Below are 27,695 nucleotides of genomic sequence, written 5' to 3' on the forward strand. Positions count from 1 at the left end.
GGAAAGAGATGTTAAAACAATAAAGCAAATAAAACTCTTAATTCCTTTTTCTTTGTTTTATTACAAATAAATAAACTACAGTGAAATGTATTTTTTCATCTTCAATAGGTCAAATAAAAAAATGTTAATATTAATCCTACAATGTACACCTTTCTTGTCATTCTTCTTCTTTGGCGAAATGCGTGTAATAATTTTGGGAGACAATTTACTTAATTTATCATGTATCATAAAAATAATAGATATCAAAGTGTGAGTTCAATACTTAAATTGTATTTGTTAAGAATATTTACAATTTGTACCAAATATATATGGCACCGTTTAAAGTAAGTAATTACCTATATAATTATAACTTAAACTTCACAAAATAATGTATAGTAAGGTTTAAAAAAACTCTATAAAATAACGACTAATTAAGAACGTAAAATGCGAAAATAAATGCTGATACTAAGAACACATATTTTTAATACAAAATTATTATTTACTCTGATTTCAATAAAAAAAAATCATTGAACAGTTCCAATAATTAATTTCGGAATTCTTTAAACAGTAAATTATCAATAAAGATTATATTTATTAAAACCGAGGACGAAAGCGTAGGCATCCGCTAGTAACATTTAAATAAGCTTTATGATTATTTTATTTCTACGCCTGATCCAGAATATTTAAATAATTATTTGCTGTGTGAATAGCAATGTTTTCAGAATTATTTAAATAAAAAAATATATATAAATTAGGTACCTATATTATTAATTGATTATTAAGTTACTGAATGACGATATATTTATTGTGTATTGTGTTTTTTTGGACATACTTCCGAAACTTCAACAGTCTTTCTGTTGAAGTTTCTCGATTGTTAAGGATTTCAGTCTAAAGTTGACGTGCCTACCAATTTGTGTTGTGTAGTACAGTATCGTGAACTACCATGAGTATAGATATAAAACTTATTGTCTTTTGATCCTTGATTGCCATATTATAAAATTCTGCAATTCACTATCTAAAGCTAGCAGGTCTACTGGGCCCTTCAGTCGGTTCTAGGGCGATCTTCTTGAAACATCCACCTGGTAATTGATTAAAGATGGCCTCGATATTATCAACCTCGCTGCTAAGATGATTGCGCTCATCTTTATATTGATTAATCCATCTGTAAAAACGTATATACATAAATATATAATGATAAACAAGAATATTTAGTAATTTATTCTTAATTATCAAATACATACAGTTGGTGGTTGCTCTTAGCCTCAGTTAAGGCTTTGATTTTGCCATCTAAGTCCACTGACCGCAGAGAATTTTCGGCTGTTCTTAAACTTTCCTCTGTAACACAAAAAGTAGTAGGTAAATAGTAATAATGTACTTACTTCGTGTAATAGATACTGATTCATAGTTTAATTTACAACAAAATTACTATTTACTAATTATAACTTACCCAATCGATCAAGCGCTGCATCGTCTAAAGTTGGTAAGTTTTGTAGTTCGTCCATAATTACTTTCAAATCTTCCAACCCTTTGGACACTTGTTTTTCAGCCTCACGAGCGTCGGTATTGGCTTGACCTACCTGTTCATAAAAATAACAATCTTGATTACTATTCTGTGTTATCATACTAACCTTTGACATCTATACTAACTAGTAATAAGTTAACCACAAATAAACATTAGATTATTTCTTTCGTTTATGAAACTCTCAGTATTCCATGTGTGTGCCCGGAGTGGGAAACTTGATGAGTAATACCTGTGATATGATGTACCTCGGAGAGTAGCAATTAATCCTAATCATTGTCATTACCATCAGTGATTCTTACCGTCAAACATTATTATCTGGCACCTGGTCAACCAACGTGCATTGGAGCATCATCTATGATGTATACTAACGAACAAATTCAAATAAAAATTATCGTATTTCTTCAAATTCAATAACACAATCGTGGTTTGTTGTCCTACCTTCATTTTAGCGTCACGCGTAAGCTGCATATTATCACCTGCCTGTTTCTCCAACTCTTTGATTTGTTTAGCAGTGCCCTGCACTCGAGCTAAAATAATAGGTATTATTTTAATTATACAACATTCATTTGGCTTATTCGTAAATGTACTATTTTTAATAGTCATACTTGATAGTTTTTCAGCTTCGTCTCGGAGTCTACGCGCTTCAGCCTTAGATCGGGAAGCATCTTTCCGAATTTCATGTGCTGCCTAAAAATTATAATTGATTTTATTTTAAAATTATAAGATACTCTCATTGATATATAATTGACTAAACTATATTACCTCGGATGCCTTATTAGCATATTCTTGTTGGGCTTGTTGAGCCAAGTCCCTGGCTTCTTTAGCTTTATCACTAGCAGCTGTTAATTCGTCAGTAATGCTGGTTATGCTGGCGTCTGCAGCTGCTACCTTCTCTTGTACTCCAGGTATATCTAAAGCTGCATTTTCAGCTAGCTGCCGGGACTCCGTTACTTGATCACTAAATTCTGAATTTAATAACATAATCAAATAAATAATATTTTTCATCAATATCATGCATTTACATTTTATATGAAGATGAAAATAATGTTAACGTAGATATTGCTATTTATTATACATGATGGAAATAGAATATCTCGCAATACATTGATAACACTTATCTATAATGCCTTGGATAAACTAAAATTTAGTTTTTATTTTTTGAAAATTAATTATCTTTACTTACCCTTGAGAGTTTTGTAGATATCATCTGCTTCTTTTAGAGTAGCATTAGTGAGCTCTACATCTTTTTGAGCTTGGGCTCGTAATTCATCGAGCTGACCTAGTAAGTCATACAGTTTATCTTGTCTTTCGTGACCTTGCTTCAAAAGATCTTTTCCTCGGCTAATTTCGTCTTCTAAAGACTGAAGCGTTTCTGCAGTGTCACTCATAAGTTGATCCAATTCAGCTGTTTTCTCGTCAATCTGTGAGCATAAAATTAAATCATAAAGCATAAAAATGGTAGTAAAACTAAACAAATATTTGATGTTTTATTTAAAAAAATCTTACAGTTCTATTCATTTCCACAGCAGACGTGTGTAATTCGTTAAGCTTAATATCTGGTAATAAAGTAGTGTTCACTTCAGCATAAAGTCCCAAAGCTTCATCATAGACGGTCTTAGCTCGCTTCAATGCCTGGTCAGCTAACTCTGCCAGGCTGTTTAACTTTCCAGCCGCTGCATTCAACTCGTTCGCTAAGATTTGAACCTCACTACTGTAAATCAAAATATATTCGTCAGCACCTATTATAATATCTAGAAAATAAGTATGATAACAATAATTTTGATTTATTTTGATTACCTTATGTTAGCTTGTTTTGTTATTCCATCTTTAGCGATAGTGTTTGCAGTAAGGGATGTATTTAAAGCTTTATCAGCAATATCTTTAATATTCTTTGCGTCGTTTTCTAATTTTTCGGCCAACAAACGAGACTCCTTTGCCAACGCAGACATGTCTACAGATTGTTTTCCGAATTGGTCAGATCGATTGCGTGCTTTGGTTAAAGCGGCTGCTCCTTCTCCATCAAGATACTCCAAAGCACTCTGCAACATTAAAATAATTATTTAATTTATTTTATAAGCGCATATAATGCATAAATACAAACTCAAAACAAAAAACATGATCATACATTGATTTCCTTTTGTGCAGCTTCTATTGTATCTTCAGCTTTGGAAACATTACCTTTGCTCCTCTCTACAGACTCATTACCTTCATAGCTTTCATCTTCAATTTTGAATAACATATTTCTGAAAAAAATTGTGTAACATATATATACTAGGATTTTGACGATGATGACTAAAAAAAACATTTTTGGGGAGCAAGTTATTTATTTTTTATTTATGAGTTAGTTAGTATAGTAGATGTGCAGTATAATGGAAAGCTACATCTTAAATTCAAGTGACAATGAGATTCTTGAGTAGGGATAGATTAATGAAAGACTGGTTAATTTATGTTTAATTAGATAACTTATTGAGGATGCCATATATAATGATTCTCTTAACTTTCTTACAGTAAACATGACAAAGCATAATAATGTTACATTTACCGGATATCAGCCAGCCTATCAGCGAGATCGGCTAAGTTGTTGGTAATATTAGAACCGGGCCCGGTACCAAGCTCTGCCTGCGCTTCTTGCATCAATTTTTCTATTTCCGCTTTAACACGCTGTAATTCTTTTTCAAAGTCAGCATTTTCAACAACAGTTGGGGCTTTAGATATTTTCGAAAGTATCTAGAAGAAATGTAATCATTCATTAAATTATCAAACTGTTAAATATATTTTGTAGTATCATCTGTGAATTCAACAGGATTTACAGTATTTTAATTGCTGATGACTATGGGCAAGCAAGCATTACCGGCTTTAAAAATATATCCTTTAGGATGATCTTATGAAATCTAAAGTTTCACAGTTAATTTCAAGGTAAACCCTACTTAGAAATCCATTTTATACGAATTTTATAACTGCTTAGAGGTTCCTTTGTTAAGGCTGTAGTTTATTAGAGCCACCTGGGACCCGACCTGCACCGCCTTGCCTCTAATTGTTAGTATTCTTCGTATGGGTTTGTATAGGCATGCGCTCAATACATCAACTCCGCACCATAATCGGATCGGCTCGCTCGCAAGGTGTCAACGCGCGGACTGCAAGTAGACCACTCGATAGCTCGCTATTGGCATGCTTGCCTCGCGTAAAATACGCAAAAATTCGTTGACCACGCGAGGTTCACTGGTGACAACGCGGCGTTCACCCGTGGTCCACCTGTCGACTACAAGTGGACGCCTAGCGATGAGGCAGTATGAGTCGGGTCCCGGGTGGCTCTAATGAGCTAGGAACTTTATTTTTACAATATAGAAATATAAGCAACCGAGTAAGATAGACGTAGTTTCGCAAAACTCAGGACATAAATAAGGGTGTATTTATGTCCTGAGTTTTGCGTTTGGTCTTACATTTTTTGAGATTTTTTGAAGAAGTTTCCTTACACAATATATTACTATTTACTTACTAAAAAAATGAACTTCATCATCATTATTATTAGCCGATATACGCCTATTGGTAAAAACGTGCCTCTTCATAGACCACCAAACACTACTGTCTCGAGCCGCCAGCATCCAGCAGCTCCCCTTACGCTTTGCGCTTTTGACTTCAGGTGCAAAGGATCCAATAGATGTCGCGGAGTTTCCCGAACGCTGCCCAATCGAGTTGGATTCGGCAATTTACCTCCTTCTCGAAGGACCTATCGAACTGGACCGGGTGTCTACGGTATATATTATTCTCTAACAAAACTTACATCATCCAATTCTTTTAATTCTTTTCTATGCTGAGTAACCGCATCTTGCACAAGACTATAACAAGCAGGACATTCTTCACAGCCCTTTCCATCGGCACGGCGTTTCTTATTCTCCATACACCTAGAACAGTCATAAAAATGTGAATTTTGACGAATGTGCTCTATGAGATATTAAGTTTTGAAGCATATATGTTTCTTTCGTCATAATCAGTTAAATGGTTTAAGATCGAATAGACGACAATCTTTATAAATCAAATATTTAATGTCATATTTAATATTCAGCAGCTCTGGCCAAGTTACACATAAATTATCTTTCTACAATCGCTATCGAATATGGATGGAAATGACATATCCAAGTGGATATCATTTCTAGCGTCATCGAATAGAAATTAGCGTTTGTAAAAAGAGAATTGGTGCGTAACTTAGCCAGAGGCCCAATTACTGGGTATATTTCGAAATCTCAGAAAGTGTTGAAGAAATATCTTTTTTATGGAATTGGATATTCTTTTTTAGAAGAAAGAGAAACTCAAGGAACTCTTGAAGTCTTACCTATCACAACGTCTGCCTTCGACGTTGTTAAGGCACTTGCACTGGCCGTCCATGTCACACTGGTAATACATGGAGCCCCTCACGTCGCAGTCGCAATCCTTGCAGCCCTCCACCGAGAACCCGTAGTGTTGCTGCTGGCAGCGGTCGCAGTGGATACTGAATGTTAACATTAAACAAAACTATTAACATAATCCTCCCATAGTACATGAATAAAGTGCTAAAGCTAGTGCTGTACCATCTCAGACCAATTATAGAAGGACCTGTATCGCAGTCATAGTCACGAACAAAATTGTCTGTCATTTTCTGAAGAAAACGATCTTAGATTTGGTATATATCTTATACTAAACTAGAAGTTTTTGCCCGTTTTTTAAACAATTCAATTACGCAAAAAGAAATTTTTATGGAGCTCTTTAACCGACGAACACGATTACAACTATTTAACATTGATTCTATAGAGACAGTTTCTATAATCGCATTAGATCGTTGATCATATACTTTGACAGAAAAATAACGTCTAGCGAGGCAGGTCCTATACAATTATTGGTCTGAGTGTACCATGCACTTCGGAAATGTTAGTCTATCGTCTGAAATATTCATTAGTTATAAAGAATTAATTAGTGTTAAAGAAATCTAACACAGAGCTTCTGTACAATTGAATGCTACCTACTAATTTTGAAAACTAGAATCTTTGTATGGATGTTTGTTACTCTTTAATGTCGCTACTGCTGTACGTATAATTTTAATTTAGAATGGAAATAGATCCTGAATTATCATATAGACTACTTTCTGTCCCAAAAAAATCAATGGTTCCCGTGGTATTTTAAAATGCTGGTGGTTTCTTAGTTCCTACTATAATATTATAAACGCGAAAGATGTATGGATTTTTTACTCCTTAACGCCGCGACTACTTGGCTGATTTGGCTGAATTTTGATAATATTATCCTATATTAACACAAAGGTTGTCCCGAAAGTGACCATAATTTCTATGAAATTTGCGAAATACTGATTGTAATGATGGTATGAACTCTTTCAAGCATAAACTTGGATTGAGCTGATATTACATTTATATTCAGAAACAATTTGTGGAAACCCTAATTTGACGCGGTCGAAACCGCTGGTATTAACTAGTCTTTTATAATTATATAACAAATATTAACAATAACATCGTTAGTCCAGTGATTAACTTTTGTGGCTCTGCAGGCTAATTCACTATCTTTGACGTATGTTAGTTGACATAAGCGAAATTGAGATTCTATGTAACAAATATCGTCCGGTGATCCGTACTGGTGGTTATCATGTTGTAGGTAGACGACATTTCTCAATTGATTGATGTTTATTTTAATAGGTTGATAATAAAGGCCAAAAGGCCAAAATATTGAATAGACCAGCCAGATTTTTGAGCTTTTAGCTACTCGAAAAATAATAATGAAAAAAATATGCATACCCATCAATACCAGGCTTACAGTAACATTGCCCGGTAACTGGATGACAAGTTGCATTGTATGATCCTTCAACGTTGCAATCGCATGTTTTGCATCCTGTTCCCGATCGGATGTCGTAGTAACCATCCTGATAACAGATTTGAAACAATTTTATCGTAAATACAGTAGCTATAATTTAAAAGTGCAATAGCTCAACATTGGTGCTCATTACTGAAAGGTGGTAGCCCTTGCCCGCTGGTCTGTTGTCGTACCCACTACACGGGAATGTTGGTCATATTTAAAAAATAATATGGCATTATCAAAAAAATACAAATATGTGTGTTAATATTGACGGCCTCCATGGCACAGTGGTATGCGCGGTGGATTTACAAAACAGAGGTCCTGGGTTCGATCCCCGGCTGAGCCAATTGAGATTTTCTTCATTGCTCCAGGTCTGGCTGGTGGGAGGCTTCGGCTGTGGCTAGTAACCACCCTACCGGCAAAGACGTACCGCCAAGCGATTTAGCGTTCCGGTACGATGTCGTGTAGAAACCGAAAGGTGTGTGGATTTTCATCCTCCTCCTAACAAGCTAGTCCGCTTCCATCTTAGACTGCAACATCACTTACAGGTGAGATTGTAGTCAAAGGCTAACTTTTAAAGAATTAAAAAAAAAATGGCTTACAATTTTAAGCATAACTCAGTCAGATAATATTGGATTTGATATACAAATACACAATAGTGAGATGTGAAGACATCACTAAGATTTTGGATTATTTTCGCAAGTTCATCTAGTACGGGCTTATTTAAGGGTCAGTTACAGAAAGAAGGCAATGATTTCTTTAAAAAATTACCTCACACGTGTCGCAATTTTTGCCAATAACGTGAGGCCTACACGAACAATACCCGGTGAGTCCATCACATTGAGGTAAACCGTCGGAGCTCTCCAATGTACCCGCCTCGTGGCATTCGCACGGCTTACAGTCTCCTTTATTATTTTGTAAGAGTGCATCGCCAAAGAAACCTGTAAAACCAGAATACCAGTTTTAATGATATATTAAAAATTCACGTCTTAGCGCATGTGCTTTTGATATATTGTAATTTTTTACCCAAAACAACACCCGAACAAACAGAGCTATAATCATATCGGATTGCAATGTCGGTCATTTTGTTCTATAAAATTGAAAATTTTGTAAATCCACCGAAGGTCATGAAATTATTAATTACACTCTCGATCAAGTACTCGAGTATATCTGCAGACATTTGGTTATTCTTCCCCACTTTTAACCCCCAGAACCCCCCGAAAAAAGCTTAACCGATTTTCATCAAACATGTCTAAAAACATTCGCACATAAGTCATCTTTCATACAAAATACTAAATTGAAATCGCTTCATCCGTTCGGGAGCTATGGTGCCACAGATAGACAGACAGACAGATAGACAGACACGTCAAAAAAAATCTGATATTCAGCTTTTTTCTTATTTCCAAATCATTCAGGAACCCATTGAAATATACACACCTTTCAACCATATCGGTCCAGCCATCTTGGAGGAGTTCAGTGACAAAAACACGTACAGATAAAATATACATATTATAACGGTTTTACATAACAATAAAACCGATATTATGTGCCGCGAGGAAAACCATACAGTATTGCAGGAAGATCTTCCTGGTGAAGACTATGAGCTAAGATGTCAGTGCTTACACACTGGCTAGCACGATGAAACAACTACACCTCCTTTAGTGGATTGTAGGAACTAGGTATGTATCGATGTTCTGACCATAGAAAGGTAAGGTACACAAATTCGATCTTCAAGACAATGCTGTAGGGTTTTCAATAGGCACATTAATAAGATATTATATCGGACTTACCGTTCAAGCACTTATCACAATGTTCCCCGGCAGTGTTATAAATACACTTGAGACAAACTCCAGTAGTCCTATTGCAGTTCTCCACAGCGTTTGGGTCAACGTTGCCGTTACATTGACACTCCTGACATTCTGTCTGTGGACCAAACTGACCAGTGGGATCACCAAAGTGACCGTCTGCACATATTTCACATCTAGGACCTAAGGTAAACGAAAAACAATACATTAAATTATTACTAGTTTATTTAATTTTTATATTGCATCACTTAATTGCTTAGGTATTATAAGTGTATGAGTAGCTTCAGGTATATACCAAATACCAATGAGAACCAAAGCATTCAAAGCAAGAGAAATAAAGCATTATTTTTTAAATTCAGTTCTTTTTTATTATAGAACGTTTTTATATAATATCTTTTTACACGCTTTATATTATATTAGCTTCACTGTGTATGAAAATCTAGGAAACTTAATTTGCCCCACTTCCTGGTCTTCGATTAGGATGAAATTTTGCACACGCTCTGAGTTCTGATGATAATACATGACTAGCTAAGAAATGTCATTACAAATCCAATATGGCGGCTTCCCCAATCACTTGTAACTATATAGGTAAGCAAATCTTGGAACCTCAATTTGATCCACTTCCCGGTCTTCGATTAAGATAAAATTTTTCGTGCTAAAAGCGTGTTTTTTAATCTATTATATAATAGAATAGAAAAATCAATTTATTTAATGAAATTAAACAATCAGACAGGCACCATAAACAGGGAGATACAAGTAGTTATATAATTCTCAGAAATGTATAATATCATTTCTGAGAATTATAGTGGCTTATAATTCTCAGAAATGATATAAGTATATTAGAGATACCTAAAATTCTGACTGAAATTCTTTAGCCATTTTTAACATATTTATTATTTAATTTGATATAAAATACTTTTCATCCAATAAACAGCTTGATGAAATTCGCCAGGTATACACGGACCTCGGACTAACAGTACCTATTCATTTGTGGGGCCACGTTTTAACAAAGCATTTTACCTGCGTATCCAGATGGGCAGTCGGTACAGACAATGCTTTGATCCCTGGACTGAACGCACCCGCTGTCTTTAGGACAAGGGCATGGTTTACAGTCGTCCGGTGTTCCAGCGATGGCGTTGCCATAGAAACCCTTCGCACAGAGCTCGCAGTTACTTCCAGTAGTGTTATGTTTGCATATACAAAAACCTGCAAATTGAAACACATGGTTCTGTAACAATTATACACCTATTAAAATAATGTATAGAATATTATTTCCTTTCGATTAAACTCGTAACTCGTTGGTGCAGTGGTTAGCGTTTGTTACTTCGGATTAGGATATCCTGGGTTCGAGTTTAGGATCAGTTTATTATGCGCGGTGGATTCAATCCCCAGACAGAGGTCTTGGGTTCAATCCCCAGGTGGGGCCGAATAAGTTTTACTTAATTGGTCCAGGTCTGGTTGGTGGGACGCTTCGGCCGTAGCTAGTTACCACCCTACCGGCAAAGACCGCCAAGCGATTTAGCGTTCCGTTACGATGTCATGTAGAAACCAAAATGGGTGTGGATTTTGCTTCCATATTAGATTGCATCATCACTTAGCATCAGGTGAGATTGCAGTCAAGGGCTAACTTGAGAAGAATAAAAGAAAAAAAGTAGATAAGATCAGAGGCCCTCACTGTTTCCCTTGCATGAATCGCGTTTCCGTGGGGATATGTGTTACTCGCTGATAAAATCTTTCCATTGGTAAAAGAATTTTTAAATCAGATTTATGCAAGAAAACGTAACAATCGCATTTATAATCGTAGTTAGGAATATGTAGATCGGATTTTTTTTTGTATTTCACGCAGACTTGGGAGTGTTTCCCATAACTCTGGGGTTATATTCTTTACCGAAAATTAATTAAAAATGTTCATTCAAGGAACATGCCTTCTAAAATTAATATTATCGGGGTAAATGATATTTCTTTTGTAAATAGATCTTAAAATGTGTTCATTATACGCATTATTATAATTGTGACGTTCTCAAATTTTACGTATTTTTAAAATAAAATAGTCTGAATCATTTGAATTACTTTGTATGAAAACATAAAAAGCTTTTATTTTTTAGTTAAACAAATATCAGCTATGCAGTTCGGCTGCTATAAGTTGACTCGTTACACCACCTTGAAGTTAAGGGACGTACTCTCAAGCACTCTGTATAAATCTTTATTAATCTAACCTGTCGCCGTATCACAGATATGGGCATGTCCATGGCAGTCACAGGGTATACAATCAGAGTATGGGCCGCCGTTCGCTGGTTCGTGTTTATATCCAGGGGCGCACTCCTCACAGTAGTCGCCAACGTAGGCGTCAGGACATGAACATTTCTCCACCCAGTTAGCGGGAGCTGATCCCTTCTCTCTCCCGATTTCTGCTGTATCCAGTTTGAACCCGGTTAAATAACCTGTGCCGTATTTGTTGTATGTGCCCCTTATTTTAATTGCAGTCAAATTTTGAAGCAATGACATAAACTGAAAGTTGGACAAAGTCGGTGTCCATCCGTATCTGGGATCCTCGTGTAACCGAAATACATATTCTTGTTCCTGGAACACAATAAAATTACTTGTATAGTGGGTCATATTCATAACGCCCAAAATTCTGTACATCGTCACTTATTTATTTATTAGCACGCTAATATATAATAATATAATACACTATAAATCAGATACACAAAATTCAACATAGCAAAAATCCTTGCATTATTACACTTAATATTTTATTATCAATTGCAAGAGTTCATCGCACAACTGAATACGACAAAATCTTATTTCATGTAGAACTACCTACTTTCGCTAGTAGACAATATAAAAAAAAATTATACTAAATTTTATATAATTTCATCATATAAAATAAATAAATGCTACTTACCACCTAATGCCTAATGTATTCTGTGATATCGATAAAGATCCTATTTTGAATGCATATAATTTATTTTATATGATAAAAATTAATAAAACTGACAAGCTTTTCTAGAAATAAATACGACTGTCTTACATTCGTAGATTTTTAAATTTAATACATATCAAGGCGTATTCTCATTAGGCGACATGTCGCTGATACTTCGCTCGACATTCACGTAGTTGTTACTGCAAAAGTTGTCCCGCGACATATGACTTGTTCGAGCACCGATTAGCGACATGTTGCACAACCCGTAAACGTCGCTAAGGACGTCAGGCGACATCGCGCGGGACATGTGAATTTCGTGTCGAGCGACAGAGTGGCGCGACAAATGTCATATAATGAAAATGCGGCTTTAATTTAGAGTCACAACCATATAGCGCAATAATAGATTAAAACATTCGCATCAAAAATATTCGCAGCAATGCAGAATTATCATTAAATATCACATAATCATATAGCCCAAGAGCCCACGACAGCCAGACCTTCGTTATTTTATAAAAGTTGAAAGTTTCTCTGTAGATGTCTCCTATACAGGTAAGAACGACCAGCGACTATAAAGTTTGGGTTGTGGTTGCTTGGGCAGGTAACAGGTAGTAAAGGTGTATAAAATAGTACTTGAAATTCGTTAAAGTATAAAGCTCAATTTTTTAATATTTCCTTCGGGATAACTTTAAAAATCTCGTCATCCATTGCCGGACACTTATGACAGTTGCTACCCCCTGCCAGACACCCCTAAACTTTAATAAATTATAATTATACTTTCGTTATAGTATAAAAGCTAAATTTTATATATGTTACTTGGGGACTTATAAAAAGATGTTACCTCAATAGCCGGACAGTTTTCGTGGTTTTTACATCTTGCCAGACACATCGAAAGTCCACTATAGGTGCGAGCGCGGGGTAACAACTTCAAGTAGGTGCGAGTGAGATAGAGCGCTTAGTCAAGTGCGTTCTTTTACTGCGCACCATCCATAGATGAGTTGAAAAATTTAAATTTCAAAGAAGCTTTAGTTGATTTTTTTATTTCACATTGGGCTACTGATGAAGTGGTGCCATTTATTGGCAACAAAACAATATACATCAATTTCAGAAAGTGTCATTCTTTTACTGTTGATAATTGCAACAAAGTTGTCTCAAGGATTGATGAAGAGTTGTCAGTATATCATGCATGTAACATCAACTATCCAGCAGAAATAGTAATAAGAAGTGCTGATACCGATATTGCGGCTATAATGCTTGGTAACATGCATCACCTTAAAAGTGATTCGGTTGTTTGGATGCTTACAGGCACTGGAAATAATTTAAGGTATGTGGACCTAACCAAAATACATGCAGAGTTGGGACTGTTAACTTGTCAGAGCTTACCTGGATTTCATGCCATCACAGGTGGTGATTTTAATCCTGCGCTCTTCAGAAAAGGAAAATTAAAACCGTATAAGATATTAAAAAAAGATCCAGAGTACCAGGAAGCTTTCAAGAACTTCGGCAACAACGAATTAATTAAAAATTTAAATCATCAACAAAATATCTTTTATATTATTCAGAGATTTATATGCAATGTCTATAATGTCCCTAATGTAATTGATGTTGATGCCGCTAGACTTCAAATATTCATCGACTCGTACACAGTCTCCGATGTAAACGAAGCTTTGACGCTAGCAACCTACCACCTTGCGAACTACTGCAGCAATTTCTGCGAGCAAATTATATATGTACAATTTGGAATAATGCTCATTTAAAAAATCCAACCACATATCAACCAGAAAATAATGGCTGGGTATTAAAAGATGACAAATACCAGTTCAAATGGTTTGAAGGGGATCAACTGCCGAGTTATGTTAGTGATTCACTCAAAACTCAATCAGGTATATAATTATTATGACAAATTATGATACATAATTTTTGAATTATTTATAATTGTATAAACTTGCTTAATTTTTGAACTTGCTTATTTTTTTTTTCAGACACTGAAGAAGAAGGTGATGTTGAGGACGATTCTGCCATCGACTGGAGTAGTAGTGATGAAGAAAATGAAAACATCGACGACAATGTTTAAATTAATAAATAAGTTTAATTATCTTTTTTTACTTGTAATTATACTTTTTTTTTATATTTTTATGATATTAAACAAACATTTTTTACTTTATATAACATGGCTATGAACGTAATAAAATTATTTTTTATTAGATATCTTAAAAAATAGTAATCGACTAAGCATTCGCGCTCGCACCTATAGTGGACTTTCGATGTGTCTGGCAAGATGTAAAAACCACGAAAACTGTCCGGCTATTGAGGTAACATCTTTTTATAAGTCCCCAAGTAACATATATAAAATTTAGCTTTTATACTATAACGAAAGTATAATTATAATTTATTAAAGTTTAGGGGTGTCTGGCAGGGGGTAGCAACTGGCATAAGTGTCCGGCAATGGATGACGAGATTTTTAAAGTTATCCCGAAGGAAATATTAAAAAATTGAGCTTTATACTTTAACGAATTTCAAGTACTATTTTATACACCTTTACTACCTGTCACCTGCCCAAGTAACCACAACCCAAACTTTATAGTCGCTGGTCGTTCTTACCTGTATAGGAGACATCTACAGAGAAACTTTCAACTTTTATAAAATAACGAAGGTCTGGCTGTCGTGGGCTCTTGCTCTAATATGGAAAATATTACTTGAAACTATCTACATGTGTTTTGGCAGTTTTAGAATAGTTAAAGAAAATTAAATCTAAATACCTTCGCTTAAAGTTCAATACAAACGCAGCTTCAAATAAAACCACAAATTCAAAGCCAAATCAACCTTATACGGATCAAAATGATTCGTTTAAGGTTGAATTTGCAAATACAATTTCTTTAAAAGTCCACCCAAAAGTTGTTTTGGACACAGATTTAGAGAGATTGTTTATGTTCGCTGATTTTAAATATATTTTTACACGCTTTTTTATATCATGATCAATGCGCATTTTGCAATAAAACTATTACTACTTAAAATTACTACAGATATTTACTACTATTTTCATACCTGATCATTAGGTTCCGGATTGTTTTGTCCATAAATGTGTAAAGATACTGAAGTATGAGGGCCTTCCAGAATTATATCTTGGGATTCAGGGTACCCTCTATTCTCACCCAAACGTAAATAAAACTTAAGATCGTGGTTGTAAGAAGGTCTTTGATCACCAAGGAACTGCTTTGAAGCCACAAAGTAGATTTTTTCTGAATCCTTAGACGATACAGCTGTAAAAAGAACAGTGTTTTGTACATACCTGTATTCCAAATATTTATTTCCATGAAAATTATGCTAGATGTAGGTATATTATAACTAAAAGTTTTACTTTTCCTTACTTTTTACCCGACTACAGCGAAGGCAAAAGGAAGGATTTTGGCAGTCTATGTATGTAATTATCCGAATTTTTGCAGAAATTCTATAAGCTTACAAATACTATAAAAACCTAATTAAATTGTCTCCAAAGATAACGATTTTAATAACTAACTAAAGTAATGAGAACTTCGAAAATTTAATTTTTATATGTCATTTATACGAATGCAGTAACAAACCTATATTTTGCATGTTTGCGTTAAACTTTAATGGGGCGGCAGTGTGATTATTATATTCGGCGGTCCACTTTTCGGCGTCTCTGATAAAATGTGCACTTATTTCATGGGCTTGGTATTTGGGTGCTGGGCTGCATTGTGACGAGTGACCGAAGCAGAAGCATGGCGTGCAACCAAACTCATTCCCAATATCCAGATTGAAATAACCAGGTTTACACCTGCAAATCAAAAAGAAAATGTTAACCTTATAAAACACTACTTTTCCGATAATAAAACTAATCTACAAATTGTTGTCAACTTATCGATTAAAATAGTTAGAAACACTGTTTTACTTCGATATAGAATAGTTAAAAAACATTTTCTTAAAGTATTTTCTATTTATTTGTCTTAATGCCAATTTCTTACTAGCATTAATAATATTTGTTTCACTAGGTTCTTATTTTTATAAAAAACAATATCAAACTTCGGATAGACTTAATAAAATAAGTGCTAAAATAAATAAAATCAAGATATCTCACTCTCTACATTGTCGGCCCTCAACGTTTTGTTTACAAAAACATACGCCCGTGTCGGGATTACATTGAGGAGTGTTGGAGAAGGATCCGTACTCATTACACCCACATGGCTTACACCCCTGGTTCGTGAAGTCATAGTGATTGGAGGCGCACAAATCACACTTGTCTCCTGTAACTCCTGGTTTGCATTGACATTTGCCTTCAGCGTTACATTGAAGGTTTCTTGATCCTGAAATACACGACTTTTTATTATTTGTCTATTTCTTTTAATTGCTGTTTTATTCTACAGTTAGTCAGTCAGTTAAATATCACGTGTCCCAAATGGTGAAGGATAAACATCGCGAGGAAACCTGCATACTTGGGAATTTTCTTTATTCTCTATGTGTGTGAAGTCTGCCAATACTTATTGAGCCAGCGTGGTTGACTACGAGTATAAGTCTAACCCTAAAATCTGAGAGAAGACTCGCCCATGTATCAGTGTACCCCTCTCCCCCTAATTTATTATTAGCAATACCACAGAAAACATATGTGCAATACTACCGCTGAATACCTACTTATTATTGTCCCATTACAATTCTGAATGTCAGAAGTAATGGCTAATAATAAAAATAATGTTAATTGTTGATCAATAAAAGAACTATTTTTTAAGCATAATTCATCATCTTAGCTAACATTATCTTCTCTGACAATAACAATTAGACATCATTTTTTTGGTAACTGACATTAAGAGTAGAAGCTATCAGTATGACCTTGTTATCGAGTCCCTCCCGTAATCTGTTTCAACATGGCGGATCACCATAAAATGACTTCCCTATACAACATTATTTTAAACATTGTGAAATAAATAGTTCTTTTAACTGACCATAATTCATCATCATTATTATTATCAGCCGATAGAAGTCTACAGCTGGACATAAACCTCTTGCATGAACCTCCAAGCACAACGGTCTCGAGACGACAGCACTAGTGGCTGCAACCCGCTTGATATCCTCGGTTCACCTAGTGACCCCGACGTCCATCGGCTCTTCCTATGTGGCCCATTCAGCTTCGTGACTCGCTGAGCCATGTCAATGACTTTGATTCGTCTGCGGATCTTCTCATTTCTTATACGATCACGAAGAGAAACTCCAAGTATAGCTCGCGGAGTGACTTAGTTATTTAACTGACTCAATATTCTAGTGTTGAACGTACGAGTACGTTCGTATATAGCTTCCAAACATGAGACCATGTTTCCGAAATTTTATTAGCAGGCCCGAGTAGGCAAGTTCGTGCCACTGTTGCGTATCTTGAATAAGTAAGTACTCATGTACTTACTTATTAGTATAGGCGTCGGTCATTAACCATTATCCATTAACATTTGATAACATTTTAGAAAAAAAAAAAACAAATTTTAAATTCGTATTGGAGTAGCGTGATGGTTGTAAGCTATGTTATTATTTGGCAGAAAACTGTAATGTTTTTTGAGCCATGATAGTCTAATGGATATGACATCTACCTTCGATTCGAAGGGCGAAGTTTCGTAGTTTCGAATACGGTCAGGGACAATCACCTCTATCTTTTCAGGTGCCTTAAACGGTGAGGGAGAAAACATTGTGAGGAAACCTGCATGCCTGACTAACCTTACCCCTCTGAGTCTGAGTAGAGACTCGTGCACGGCAGTGAGCCGAATGGTGTTTTAGTAGTGAATAATGATTTATCTTGGGATTATTTTTTAATGGTCAGAAATGTACCAAATATACAAAATAAATATACTTATTCCCCAAATAATGATGATGAAATTTACCTGTTGGGTTGCAGTTACAAGCCGTGCAGTTGCCCTGATCTCCTTGAAAGTAGTTCTCTTTGCATCGCTCACAGTTAGCACCATCTCTGTTGTGTGTGCAATTCATACAATGGCCTCCATGGCCAGTCCTCTCGTACAAATCCTTGTCGAAATAACACTTTTGCGAAAATCCGTTGCAATTGCAAGCTGCGGAAAAAATAAGGTGCTGAAATTTGTTAGATCGAACATTTCATATGAATTACAAATAATATACATTAAAGAAGGTTTCGTAATCGTAATAATAATTAATAAAATCGGTTTTATGTTTTAAATTAAAAACTTGCTCTGTTGGTCATCATTTTGTTTTAAAATTACTTACTATACCTCAAGTGAAATCATTTAATAAATATAAGTACAGTTTATCTATTTTAATTGATAACTATGTACATAATGATGTAAAAATAAAATCAAAGATATTGTGAAGTGCGCCAAGCAATATACTAAGGCATAGTTACATATTATTCGAAGTACATTACAGATTTACAAATTTCAAGATCAATCTCTTTATGTATGTAGGTAATATAAATTGTTTTTTTTATAATTCGAAAAACATGTACATAGTTTTATTCTTGTAAAATATGATATCGCATAGCAATACATTAAGCATTAGTAGTTTTAATACATCGTAACTTTCGATTTCTATAATCTGTAGGTCGTTTTGTAGGCCTTACTTGTGGCTAGTTACTAATATATCGACAAAGACATTTCACCAGGAGATATACGGAATAGTTTGACAAACCCATGCGCTTTTAGAAGGTTACGTCATACAATATTAATTGAGGTCAAGCGCTAACTATATTGCAAATACTGGTTCGTCAAAGAGCACTGGATCTACTTTACGTTACATAATCGCAAAGCTAAAAATATGGTAATATATTATGTTGATATTACAATATTTTAAGTTTTTTAGAAGGTTTTAACAACGACATTTCTATAAAACAGAGAGGCTTAATTTCGAGTTTCAGCTCGGGTTTTCTAAATTGCCTAGTCTGAAAAGTGACCTCACCAAACTTAACCGTCAAACAAGCGTAAAAAATCAGAGTATGTATGACGTTTTTGACAGTGTTATTGAAACAAAAATGGTTATTAACTTAATATTATTTTTATACATTAGACTTAGAGAGGATGAATAGGAGACTAATAAAAGGAATTTACAAGGCGAGAGAGAATGAATATTTTGGAAGGCTAAAGGACAAATACAGGACATTCTCTTTAAAAGCCAGGTCAAGAGTATAGCCGATGAAATTGCATGAAAGGATAAGAATGAAAGAAGCAAGGGAGAAATCTAAGAATCATAGCATGTGTAAGGACGTGGTCACTGCCTTCCCCTACAGGAATTAGGAATGATATTATCAGTGTATGTTTGACTACTCTGATTCTGAGAGAAGACTCGTGCTCAACATTGAGCCATATATGGGTTGTTAATAATGATCATGATGTTAGACTCACCCTTGCACTCGTGAGCATTGGTAGGCAAAGCTCGACCCCAAGGAGCATCGTTGTAATAATCCAAACATCTTTCACATTCAGGGCCGTCCGTGTTATGTTCACATCTAACAAAAATAAACATAATATTATTTCAAATATTATATAATGTTAAAACATGAAACTAAACAGTATTCGGTACAAAGCTAAATTGTAAGGCAGAACGTTATTAAGTCTGTTTAATTTTCGAATATTCTTTTTCGAAAGTATTTCTTTATAGGCTATTGATGGTCAATAAATGATGTAACACAAATTTCCTAGAATGTTCATTCTTGAAGATAATCACAACTTCCCACAAGTATCTTCAAGAGGTAGGGAAAACGGAAATGAAAATCTAGATCTTTGCAATACATAAGAAGTAGTAAACAGAAAGTAGCTGTTGAACAAGCTAAGCTAAGCAATTATCTCAGCTATAGCTGACAGTGAAATTATTGTAAGAACCATTGAACTTGCTATCAACTTAGAAAATGTATCTTGACAATGGAGTCGCAGTACAAAAACTCCGAATTATTTCACGGCGGCTAGGTGCCTCGACAAAAGGGCTGGCTCATTTTTTGCGCAATGGATCATCCTGGCTGTCCAGCGCGAAACTGTAGCCAGAATTTTTACCACCATTCCACGTGGGCATGATTTGTATAATCATTATATTGATTTGTATACAATAGAATATAATAGGAAACGTAAGCTAACTTATCCATTAGCTAAAGTTTCCTATTGTATTGTAACTTAATGAAAAATAATTTGTTCCAATTTGAAGTAAACAAAAACATAACGATTATATTTATAATGAAATTGTTTCATAAATATTTATATACTATGGAAATTATATATTTTTTTATTTGATAGATGAGTACGAAATTAAAATACATTACAAATTTTGAAAATTTCCCTGGCTTCACTAATTAATAATCACTAACCTGCACTGAGTATTGCATTTAGCCGCGTGTCCATTGCATTTGCATCGCGCTCCGACCACAATATCAGCTATAGCGTACCAGTACGATTGTAACACATGGGTATCTTGGAAGATTTCGTCACCAAACGTATTGAAACGATCAAGTGTTATCCTCAAATCTGTAGCTGTCACCCATTCCTATAATTGTAATAATACCACTTGCTTTATTTATTGCTATAAACTATTTTATTTAAATCTGTACTTCTCTCTCATTTATTCATATTTCTGAGCAGTTGAGACATGGAAAATGTAAATCTCATGTCTGCCCTTCAAAAATGGAAACGAAATCTCTGTTATAGCACCTCCACCACGTTAGGATATTCAGCAGACTCTTTACAGATTGCTTATAGCAATAAGGCCGCCTTTGCATACTATTTTTTTTTTGTTTTAAATTATTCTTTGATAATTTTTATTTTGTTTTATATTGTGTATAATGAAGTATTTCTTCTTCTTCATCTCTTTGACGTATGCTAGTTGACATATACGAAATTGAGATTGTATGTAAAAATGTCATCCGGTGCTTACTGGTAGGACAAGGGTAGGACATCACACAGTAGGTAAATGACATTTTGACAATTGATTTAATGATTATTTTAATAGCTTTATAAACAAAGACCAAAACAGTGAATAGGCCAGTATGAGTAACATTATTAGGGTTATATCAGTTAAGTGCCAAAGAACTGTGAATTTTCATCTGATTCAAATACAAGCTTAATTACCTATAGATACACCAATGAAATAGTGACAATACTTTGTATGGTTTTTAATTATATTTTCAAATTATGTTAAAAAATATAGCAGTTGTTTACCTGAAGTTCTGGGCTACTTTCAAAATTATAAGCCGATGGTCTTCCTTCTAGTGTAGAGAAAACCACATTGCCACCAGACAAAGGTGAGATGTCCGAATACTCGCTAGTACAAAGAGGTCTAGTTTCTGCACCGATTTCTGCGGCGCGTTGCTCTGATAATCCATATGAGTCTCGACATGATGCACTAACAAATAATAATAATTAGTATTCTAATAGAACACTAGCCGATGCCCCGCTGTTTCACCCACGTAGTTCCCGTTCCCGAGAATACGGGGATAAAATATATAAATATATAAGTATAATGGCAAAAGAATTTTCAAAAGATGACGTTACCTCTACAATATTACATACTTTACCTCCTTATTATATTAATATAGGTAATATTTTATAATTATCTTATCTCATAACAATACTTTTAGGGAAACAACTAATATAAATACCTAAGTAGTAGTTTCGGCTAACTTACAGTATTTTTATCATAGTAATAATAAATAACAAGTTAAATGAAAAATAATGTTTATCTCATGTTGCAATTTTTTGTAATCATGATATATTTAAATTAATGATTATAATTTGCATAAAAATCTCAATCGTAGATTCAAAACCTTTATAGCTCTTCTGATTTAAGGTTCATCGATATTTTTATCGGAAGCTCTGATTGTAAATAAATACAAAAGTTACCTGAAATACTGATAAGGTTCCCAGTCAGAATCCGCGCTGACTTTTTTATATATAGCAAAGCTCTGCGGCCGAGGTGAGTAGAAAACCAATTGCACGTATGTTATGTCGTAAGCTTTCCCTGTGAAAATTCAATTTGAAATTCATTTTTTGTGGTAATAGTTGACCGAATAAACAGATGTTCTCAAACAGATCTCAGGGAAGAGGTTTATTTATCCTTAGCCAGTTTTTAAACTTTATAAGATTGTTAATGCTTTTTGTGTGATATATATAAATTATTTTTAATTAAAAAAATCATCTCTTTTTCATCTCAGACGCTTCTTATTCTCAAAAAATCTTTTGAAGGTTTGGGTGTATTCTTCTATAACAAGATCCCCAAGACTGTGATGGACCTGCCAATGCATAGCTTTAAGCAACGTGTTAAAAAACATTTGCTTAGTCGAGGTTACTACACCATCGATGAGTTCCTTAATGATAAAGTTGCTTGGAGGCCGTTGGATCTGCTTCCACCTTCACACAGGAAGTAAAACTATTAGAAATTGTAATGTTGTCATCAATTGTAATTATAATATTATTGTATGATTTTTTTTAAAAAGAGCAACTGTTGAGTTTCTTGCCGGTTTCTTCTCAGCAGAATCTGCCTTCCGAACCGGTGTTAGAATCTTTACAAATAGTCAACTGACGTATCAAAAGTGCTTGTATACTGAGCCTACTTGAAATAAATGAATTTTTGATTATTTTTTCAAACATTCTATAAATAAAATAATAAAAATTCATGTTATTACGTGCTTACCTAAATGCAAAGTCAAATTGACGTGGGTGATAGCGTTAGTGGGATTGATTTCTTTCATCGTCTCAGACTGCCACCAGGTCTGATTATCCTGCTTATAATGCAGGTCAGTTAAATAGTCACTTGAGAAATCCCCTGGCTTGCAATACTCGCACGACCTAAACAATCAACAAAGACATTCTGATAAAAATCAAACAAAACAAAAGACACAAGAAACCAGTACATTAACGGCCAGTTTCTTCATCGCAAGTAACAGTCAAAGTAACGTCATAAATCAAAAGTGACGGTCTTATTCACTGAAAAATAAAGTCTTCTTTACTACTTACTACTTTTACTGTAATTTTAGCTTTACATGAAGAAACTGGCTGTAAGTGTTCAAAAAGTCTCATTAAGCTCACTTGGATCGCTGGAAAATTTTGTTATTAAATACATAACTTTCTACCAAAGAGGAAATATTAATAGATCGATGCTTTCTGCTGATGTTATAACTTTGAATGAATTGGATTTCTGTAGTTTCTTACTATAAAAAAGATTGCCTTTAATATACTTATCTTTAATGATATCCTAGATGTTGTATGAAAAATGTGTTTGGTTCTCATAAAAGCTCAATTTAACTAGGCAAACTATTTGCAATGTGTCACTGTGTACACTATCTATCATTTATTTTATAGCACTAATGTATAACAGATGAGGGTATATATTTTTAATGCCGGGTCTTAGACCAATTGGAGCAGTTTGACGGCTCTAAGATCTGTATCCCATCTGTTAGATAGAATAAGACCAGGCTTTGTTTTTGTTAGTCAAGTGTGATTGTAAAACTATAGTTACCGAGTCGAAGTGCCGGCCGAGGTTTGAATGCAATACGTCATGACACCATGTTCACCACATGTGCTCGTCGCCTCAATCGCCCGCTTGTATGCCGCGTTTTGAAACTCCGGTACACATTTCTATAAATAGCAATTGATATTATTATCTATATATATATACATATATAAATGAATCCATATATCCCTTGGTCACGCCATCACGAGTGAACGGCTGAACCGATTTCACTATTTTGTTATTGGATGTGTTTGTTTCTGTCAGAAGGTTCTTATGACAGAAAAAATAAAAAAAAATTGTAGGGTAGGGGTAGTTGAAAGTTTACATCAATTTTCAAGCGGATGAAGTCGCGAGCTACCGCTAGTTAAATTATATAACTGACTCATTGGTCAATAGTTAGTCTATGTGGCTTCAGATTATTATGTATTTGGGTATTAACGCCCTTATTCATAAACATAGATTAGAATTTCAACCTTAAATTTCTTCCAATTAAGTGAACTTTAAACAGTAGAGCTTTGGTCCACTTTACTTTGAAGAAAATTGAGGTGTAAATATCAATCACGTATATATGGGGGAACGAGTAAAAGAATAGTACTTAAGAAAATAATGATATGATAATATTTTATCACTATAATGGTCAATATTGTTCTGATAGTCGTTTCAATCAATCTTGTATCGAAAAGCTTTGTCCAGACATCTTAGGAAGCTTTCGCTTGACCGTTGGATTACAATCGCCTCGTTCGTTTACACTTGATCACAATGAAACAAAGGACATTGCTCTAAGCTCATGTTAATCTGTATTAAAAATATATAAAAATAGGTCCATTGGTTTTAATAATACTTAAACAAACAGATCAACAGGCAAAACTTTAAAAAATATATATTTTTGAGGTCTGTATTTTGTGTATAATGTACTTAATTGATATTTAACTAAATCCAAAAAAGGTTCTTTGTTTATTAATATTTTGTTACCTCATAACGTCGTAATTTTTTAAATAATATTGAATATTCTTTTTTTTTAAAGAGTGCACTTCCAGATTGGTCCCATTCAATTTTCATGAGTATCGATTTAGTAATTTTGTGTTAAAATCAAAATTACTGAACGTCTTTGAAGTCGGATCCATTTTTAAGTTAAAAAGATTATTTAACTATGGTTTTGGTGATAATTAGTCATAACTATGGTTGTTCTAAAATATCTAAACTCTAATGCAAGTACGCGTCTGAAATAACTTTGTAACAAAATACGGAAGCGGTTTTATAGGCCCCATTTCAGATGGTGGTTTAGCGCCAAAATAGAACTTGCTTCGTTCACAGGACGAGGACATTCACATCGGCTGGTTCGCGCAATCATGCTTACATCAATATTTAGATTTCACTTTTCATATTCTTTAAAATATTTTTTTTATTATAATAATATATTTTTCGTTTTTTTTTTTGTAAATAAAGTAAATAAAGACTGAATTTTATATAAATGTTACTTGGGTAACTATTACAAAATAGTGTTTCTTAGGTAACCAGCCCCACTAGCCAAGTGGCACGTCGATTCTCTTTCTACAATCGCTAACGCTTCGAAAACTAGACAGATGTATGGGAATGACATTTGCTATCGACAGTTCACGTAGTCAAGATCTGTCATTCTCATACATTTTCTAGTTTTCGAAGCGTTAACGATTGTAGAAAGATTATCGACGTGCCACTTGACTAGGCGGGTAGATAATTTCTGTAGCACCAACAACAACGACGACAAAGTGAAGATGTTTAACTAACGGATGCCTGCGACATTGTTCGCGTGAATAGACGATAAGATAGATTTACTAAGAGGCAAGTATGATCTTATCGTAATATAACCGTGATGTTTGAAGAAAGTGGGTGGTCTATGCCGAGTCAGCGACTTCTACACGTGCAAGTAGATAATATTAATTAAAAGTTTATATATTTTTGGGAACAAGAAGAAGCCTTTGCCTTCAACTTCATTTATGTATCATAATTATAATTCATCAAAATCGATTTAGTTATTACCTTGAAGGTAACAGATCAGTACAGTTTTGCATTAATAACAGTTTGGATAGAAAGTGAATCTAAATGTGATTTTAGTGAACTTACAAATAATAAGTTTTTAGAAAGCCTACCAATCAGAAAGAGGTCGAAAACTAATTATAACTTATAAAAAAGCCATTTCATATAAAAATATATATAACATAACATATCTATATATAACATAACATATCTATGTTAAACGGATGTGCCGATAAGCTCGTTCCGTTGGCCTCTGATAACGAAACATTAGACCGCGAGAGTAAACGAACTCGCACAATATCATGGACTAACATTCCCTGTTTCGCGTTTCGATAACCTTCTGATAACAATAGTAATTAATCTGTCAAAAGCCGAAATAGATTACTAACTGTAATAGTAAGTCTTAGGTATCTGTACTTTGAACTTTCTTAGATACGTACGTTTTGCTTGGAACTCCCGGTTGTCCCTAGAAATCAAGCTACTTGTTTAGATGTCAATAATTAAACCAATAGGATGTATGGAACCCAGTTATGAGGATCAGCATGCGACTCTTACATTACTATTATACAAAGAGCCCAAAATTACATATTTAAACAAGTGCCGAAAGCGTTTAGCGTTATGTTTCCTACGAATAACGGAAATTCACGATCATATAGAAATTAAATCTACAGTAAAAGAAGAAATAAAATCCAGTAACAACAAATACAAAGCTAGACTCAGAAATCATCTGAATCACCTGGATGTTCATATACTATACCTCAGGAGATTTGACGCTTGAAAAGACACTAAATTCATGATTGATATATGGCATATACCTACATATGCTTCTTCCGCTGAGGAACCGAAAATTTTACTATAATTTAAAAAGGGAACTAAAATACTATTTAAGCTTTGTTGTGCCATGAGTCTGTATACCGGCAGAATTAGAAATAAAAATTTCAAAATTCACTAGAGGTTGAAGACCTGAGATCTGAACTCTGATGTCTGGGATAATGAACACTATTTATCAAGTGACGTCATTGCGATAACATGGCACGAGGAAGAGTGCTCTATCTTGGTAAAACCTACTTTTTACTTGCCGAGTAACAAGTTTTTTGGGTTCCGTCGTGATTAAACAGATTTAGACCTCAAAAGATTCAGATCATTTTACTGGATTTAGATTAATTTTATTTGAATACTAAGTTTTACCAGCAAAGACGATAAAATTCATTTTTGTGAAGAAACCGTATGAGACTCATTTTGTGGGAGTTTGCTGAACCGATCACCATAAACATTCATTATTCTCATCACAATCGGTTTAGACACGGGATATTTTATCGAAATAGGTCATCAAATATGGCTCTACTAACAAAAAATGCTCTACCAAATTAATGTTCATTACAAATTCCTAAAAAACAATTTTTTTTTAAATAGTAGTTATTCAACCTTAACTTCCTAAATACATATATTTAGATAGCGGCAAATTTTCAATTCCGTCGTATAGATATAATAGCTATTGAGTATACTTAAGACACTTTAGAAAAAGTGTTATTGCAAAGATAGAATTATATGAAAAATAAAATATAGCATAAACGAATATTATTCCGATCCAATTTTTAATCAATCAGAAATTAAACATGAACATAATTTTAATTATATGTCTTGATAAGTGTTTTACGTATTTATAATACAACTATTAAATAAGAACACACATAAATTAAACAACTAATCATATTATCGAGAAACCTACACCTAATAGGAATTCCATACATGTAATGACAAAATATAAGCATATTTACATTCAAATATAGCAGATTATTAAAAAAATATATGTGCTTTTTTATATATAAAATTTAAAGGAATACGGACTTAAGTTTGACTAGATAGTAGATTCTGCAAAACAAATCACTCGAGGCACAGAATAAAAACACAACCATGGAAACGTCAAAAAGTGACACAAACAAAAAAGTTTCAAAAGCTCCACATAAGTTACTCACTTGCGGTTGTCCTTCATTATTGTAACATGTGGCTAATATCTGTGATCCTATGCTTGGTGTTTGGTAGTAATCCTGTGCTAATACATTAACCATAAATGTTAGAAAGTATGTATAAATGAATGGCCGCGCCATTTTGTGGGAGCGCGTGGAGCCCGTCTCGACACGCCTGATGGTCGACTGAGCACTGACGC

The 27,695-nt window shown here is 34.3% G+C and overlaps 1 protein-coding gene across 1 annotated transcript; it reads right to left on the reverse strand.

Moving 5' to 3' along the window:
- Positions 1-41: 41 nt before the first annotated feature.
- Positions 42-27,695, reverse strand: LOC112045857 (laminin subunit gamma-1). Its single transcript, XM_024082212.2, has 29 exons — positions 27,505-27,695; positions 23,519-23,637; positions 22,694-22,848; positions 21,904-22,021; positions 21,223-21,406; positions 20,376-20,551; positions 19,423-19,526; positions 17,935-18,120; positions 16,155-16,380; positions 15,640-15,854; positions 15,104-15,318; positions 11,355-11,718; positions 10,159-10,344; positions 9,124-9,321; positions 8,105-8,274; positions 7,276-7,400; positions 5,832-5,987; positions 5,283-5,403; positions 4,044-4,228; positions 3,627-3,744; positions 3,299-3,540; positions 3,008-3,212; positions 2,685-2,922; positions 2,264-2,466; positions 2,107-2,188; positions 1,940-2,028; positions 1,427-1,556; positions 1,221-1,314; positions 42-1,141 (listed from the first exon to the last, which is right to left on the reverse strand). The coding sequence occupies exons 1-29, from the start codon at positions 27,634-27,636 to the stop codon at positions 991-993; spliced, it is 4,887 nt and encodes a 1,628-aa protein (XP_023937980.2). The 5' UTR covers positions 27,637-27,695; the 3' UTR covers positions 42-990.

The sequence above is a fragment of the Bicyclus anynana genome, chromosome Z (assembly GCF_947172395.1).
Source record: "Bicyclus anynana chromosome Z, ilBicAnyn1.1, whole genome shotgun sequence".
NCBI lineage: Eukaryota > Metazoa > Arthropoda > Insecta > Lepidoptera > Nymphalidae > Bicyclus > Bicyclus anynana.

Bases quoted from the DNA above. Each gene is read 5' to 3' on its own strand.
- LOC112045857 (XM_024082212.2), bottom strand. From the start codon at position 27,636: ATGGCGCGGCCATTCATTTATACATACTTTCTAACATTTATGGTTAAT. The intron at 22,022-22,693 runs GTAAGCACGTAA...GAATTTTCACAG, and splicing joins CAATTTGACTTTGCATTTAG to GGAAAGCTTACGACATAACA. The intron at 19,527-20,375 runs GTTAGTGATTAT...TATTTTTGTTAG, and splicing joins AAATGCAATACTCAGTGCAG to ATGTGAACATAACACGGACG.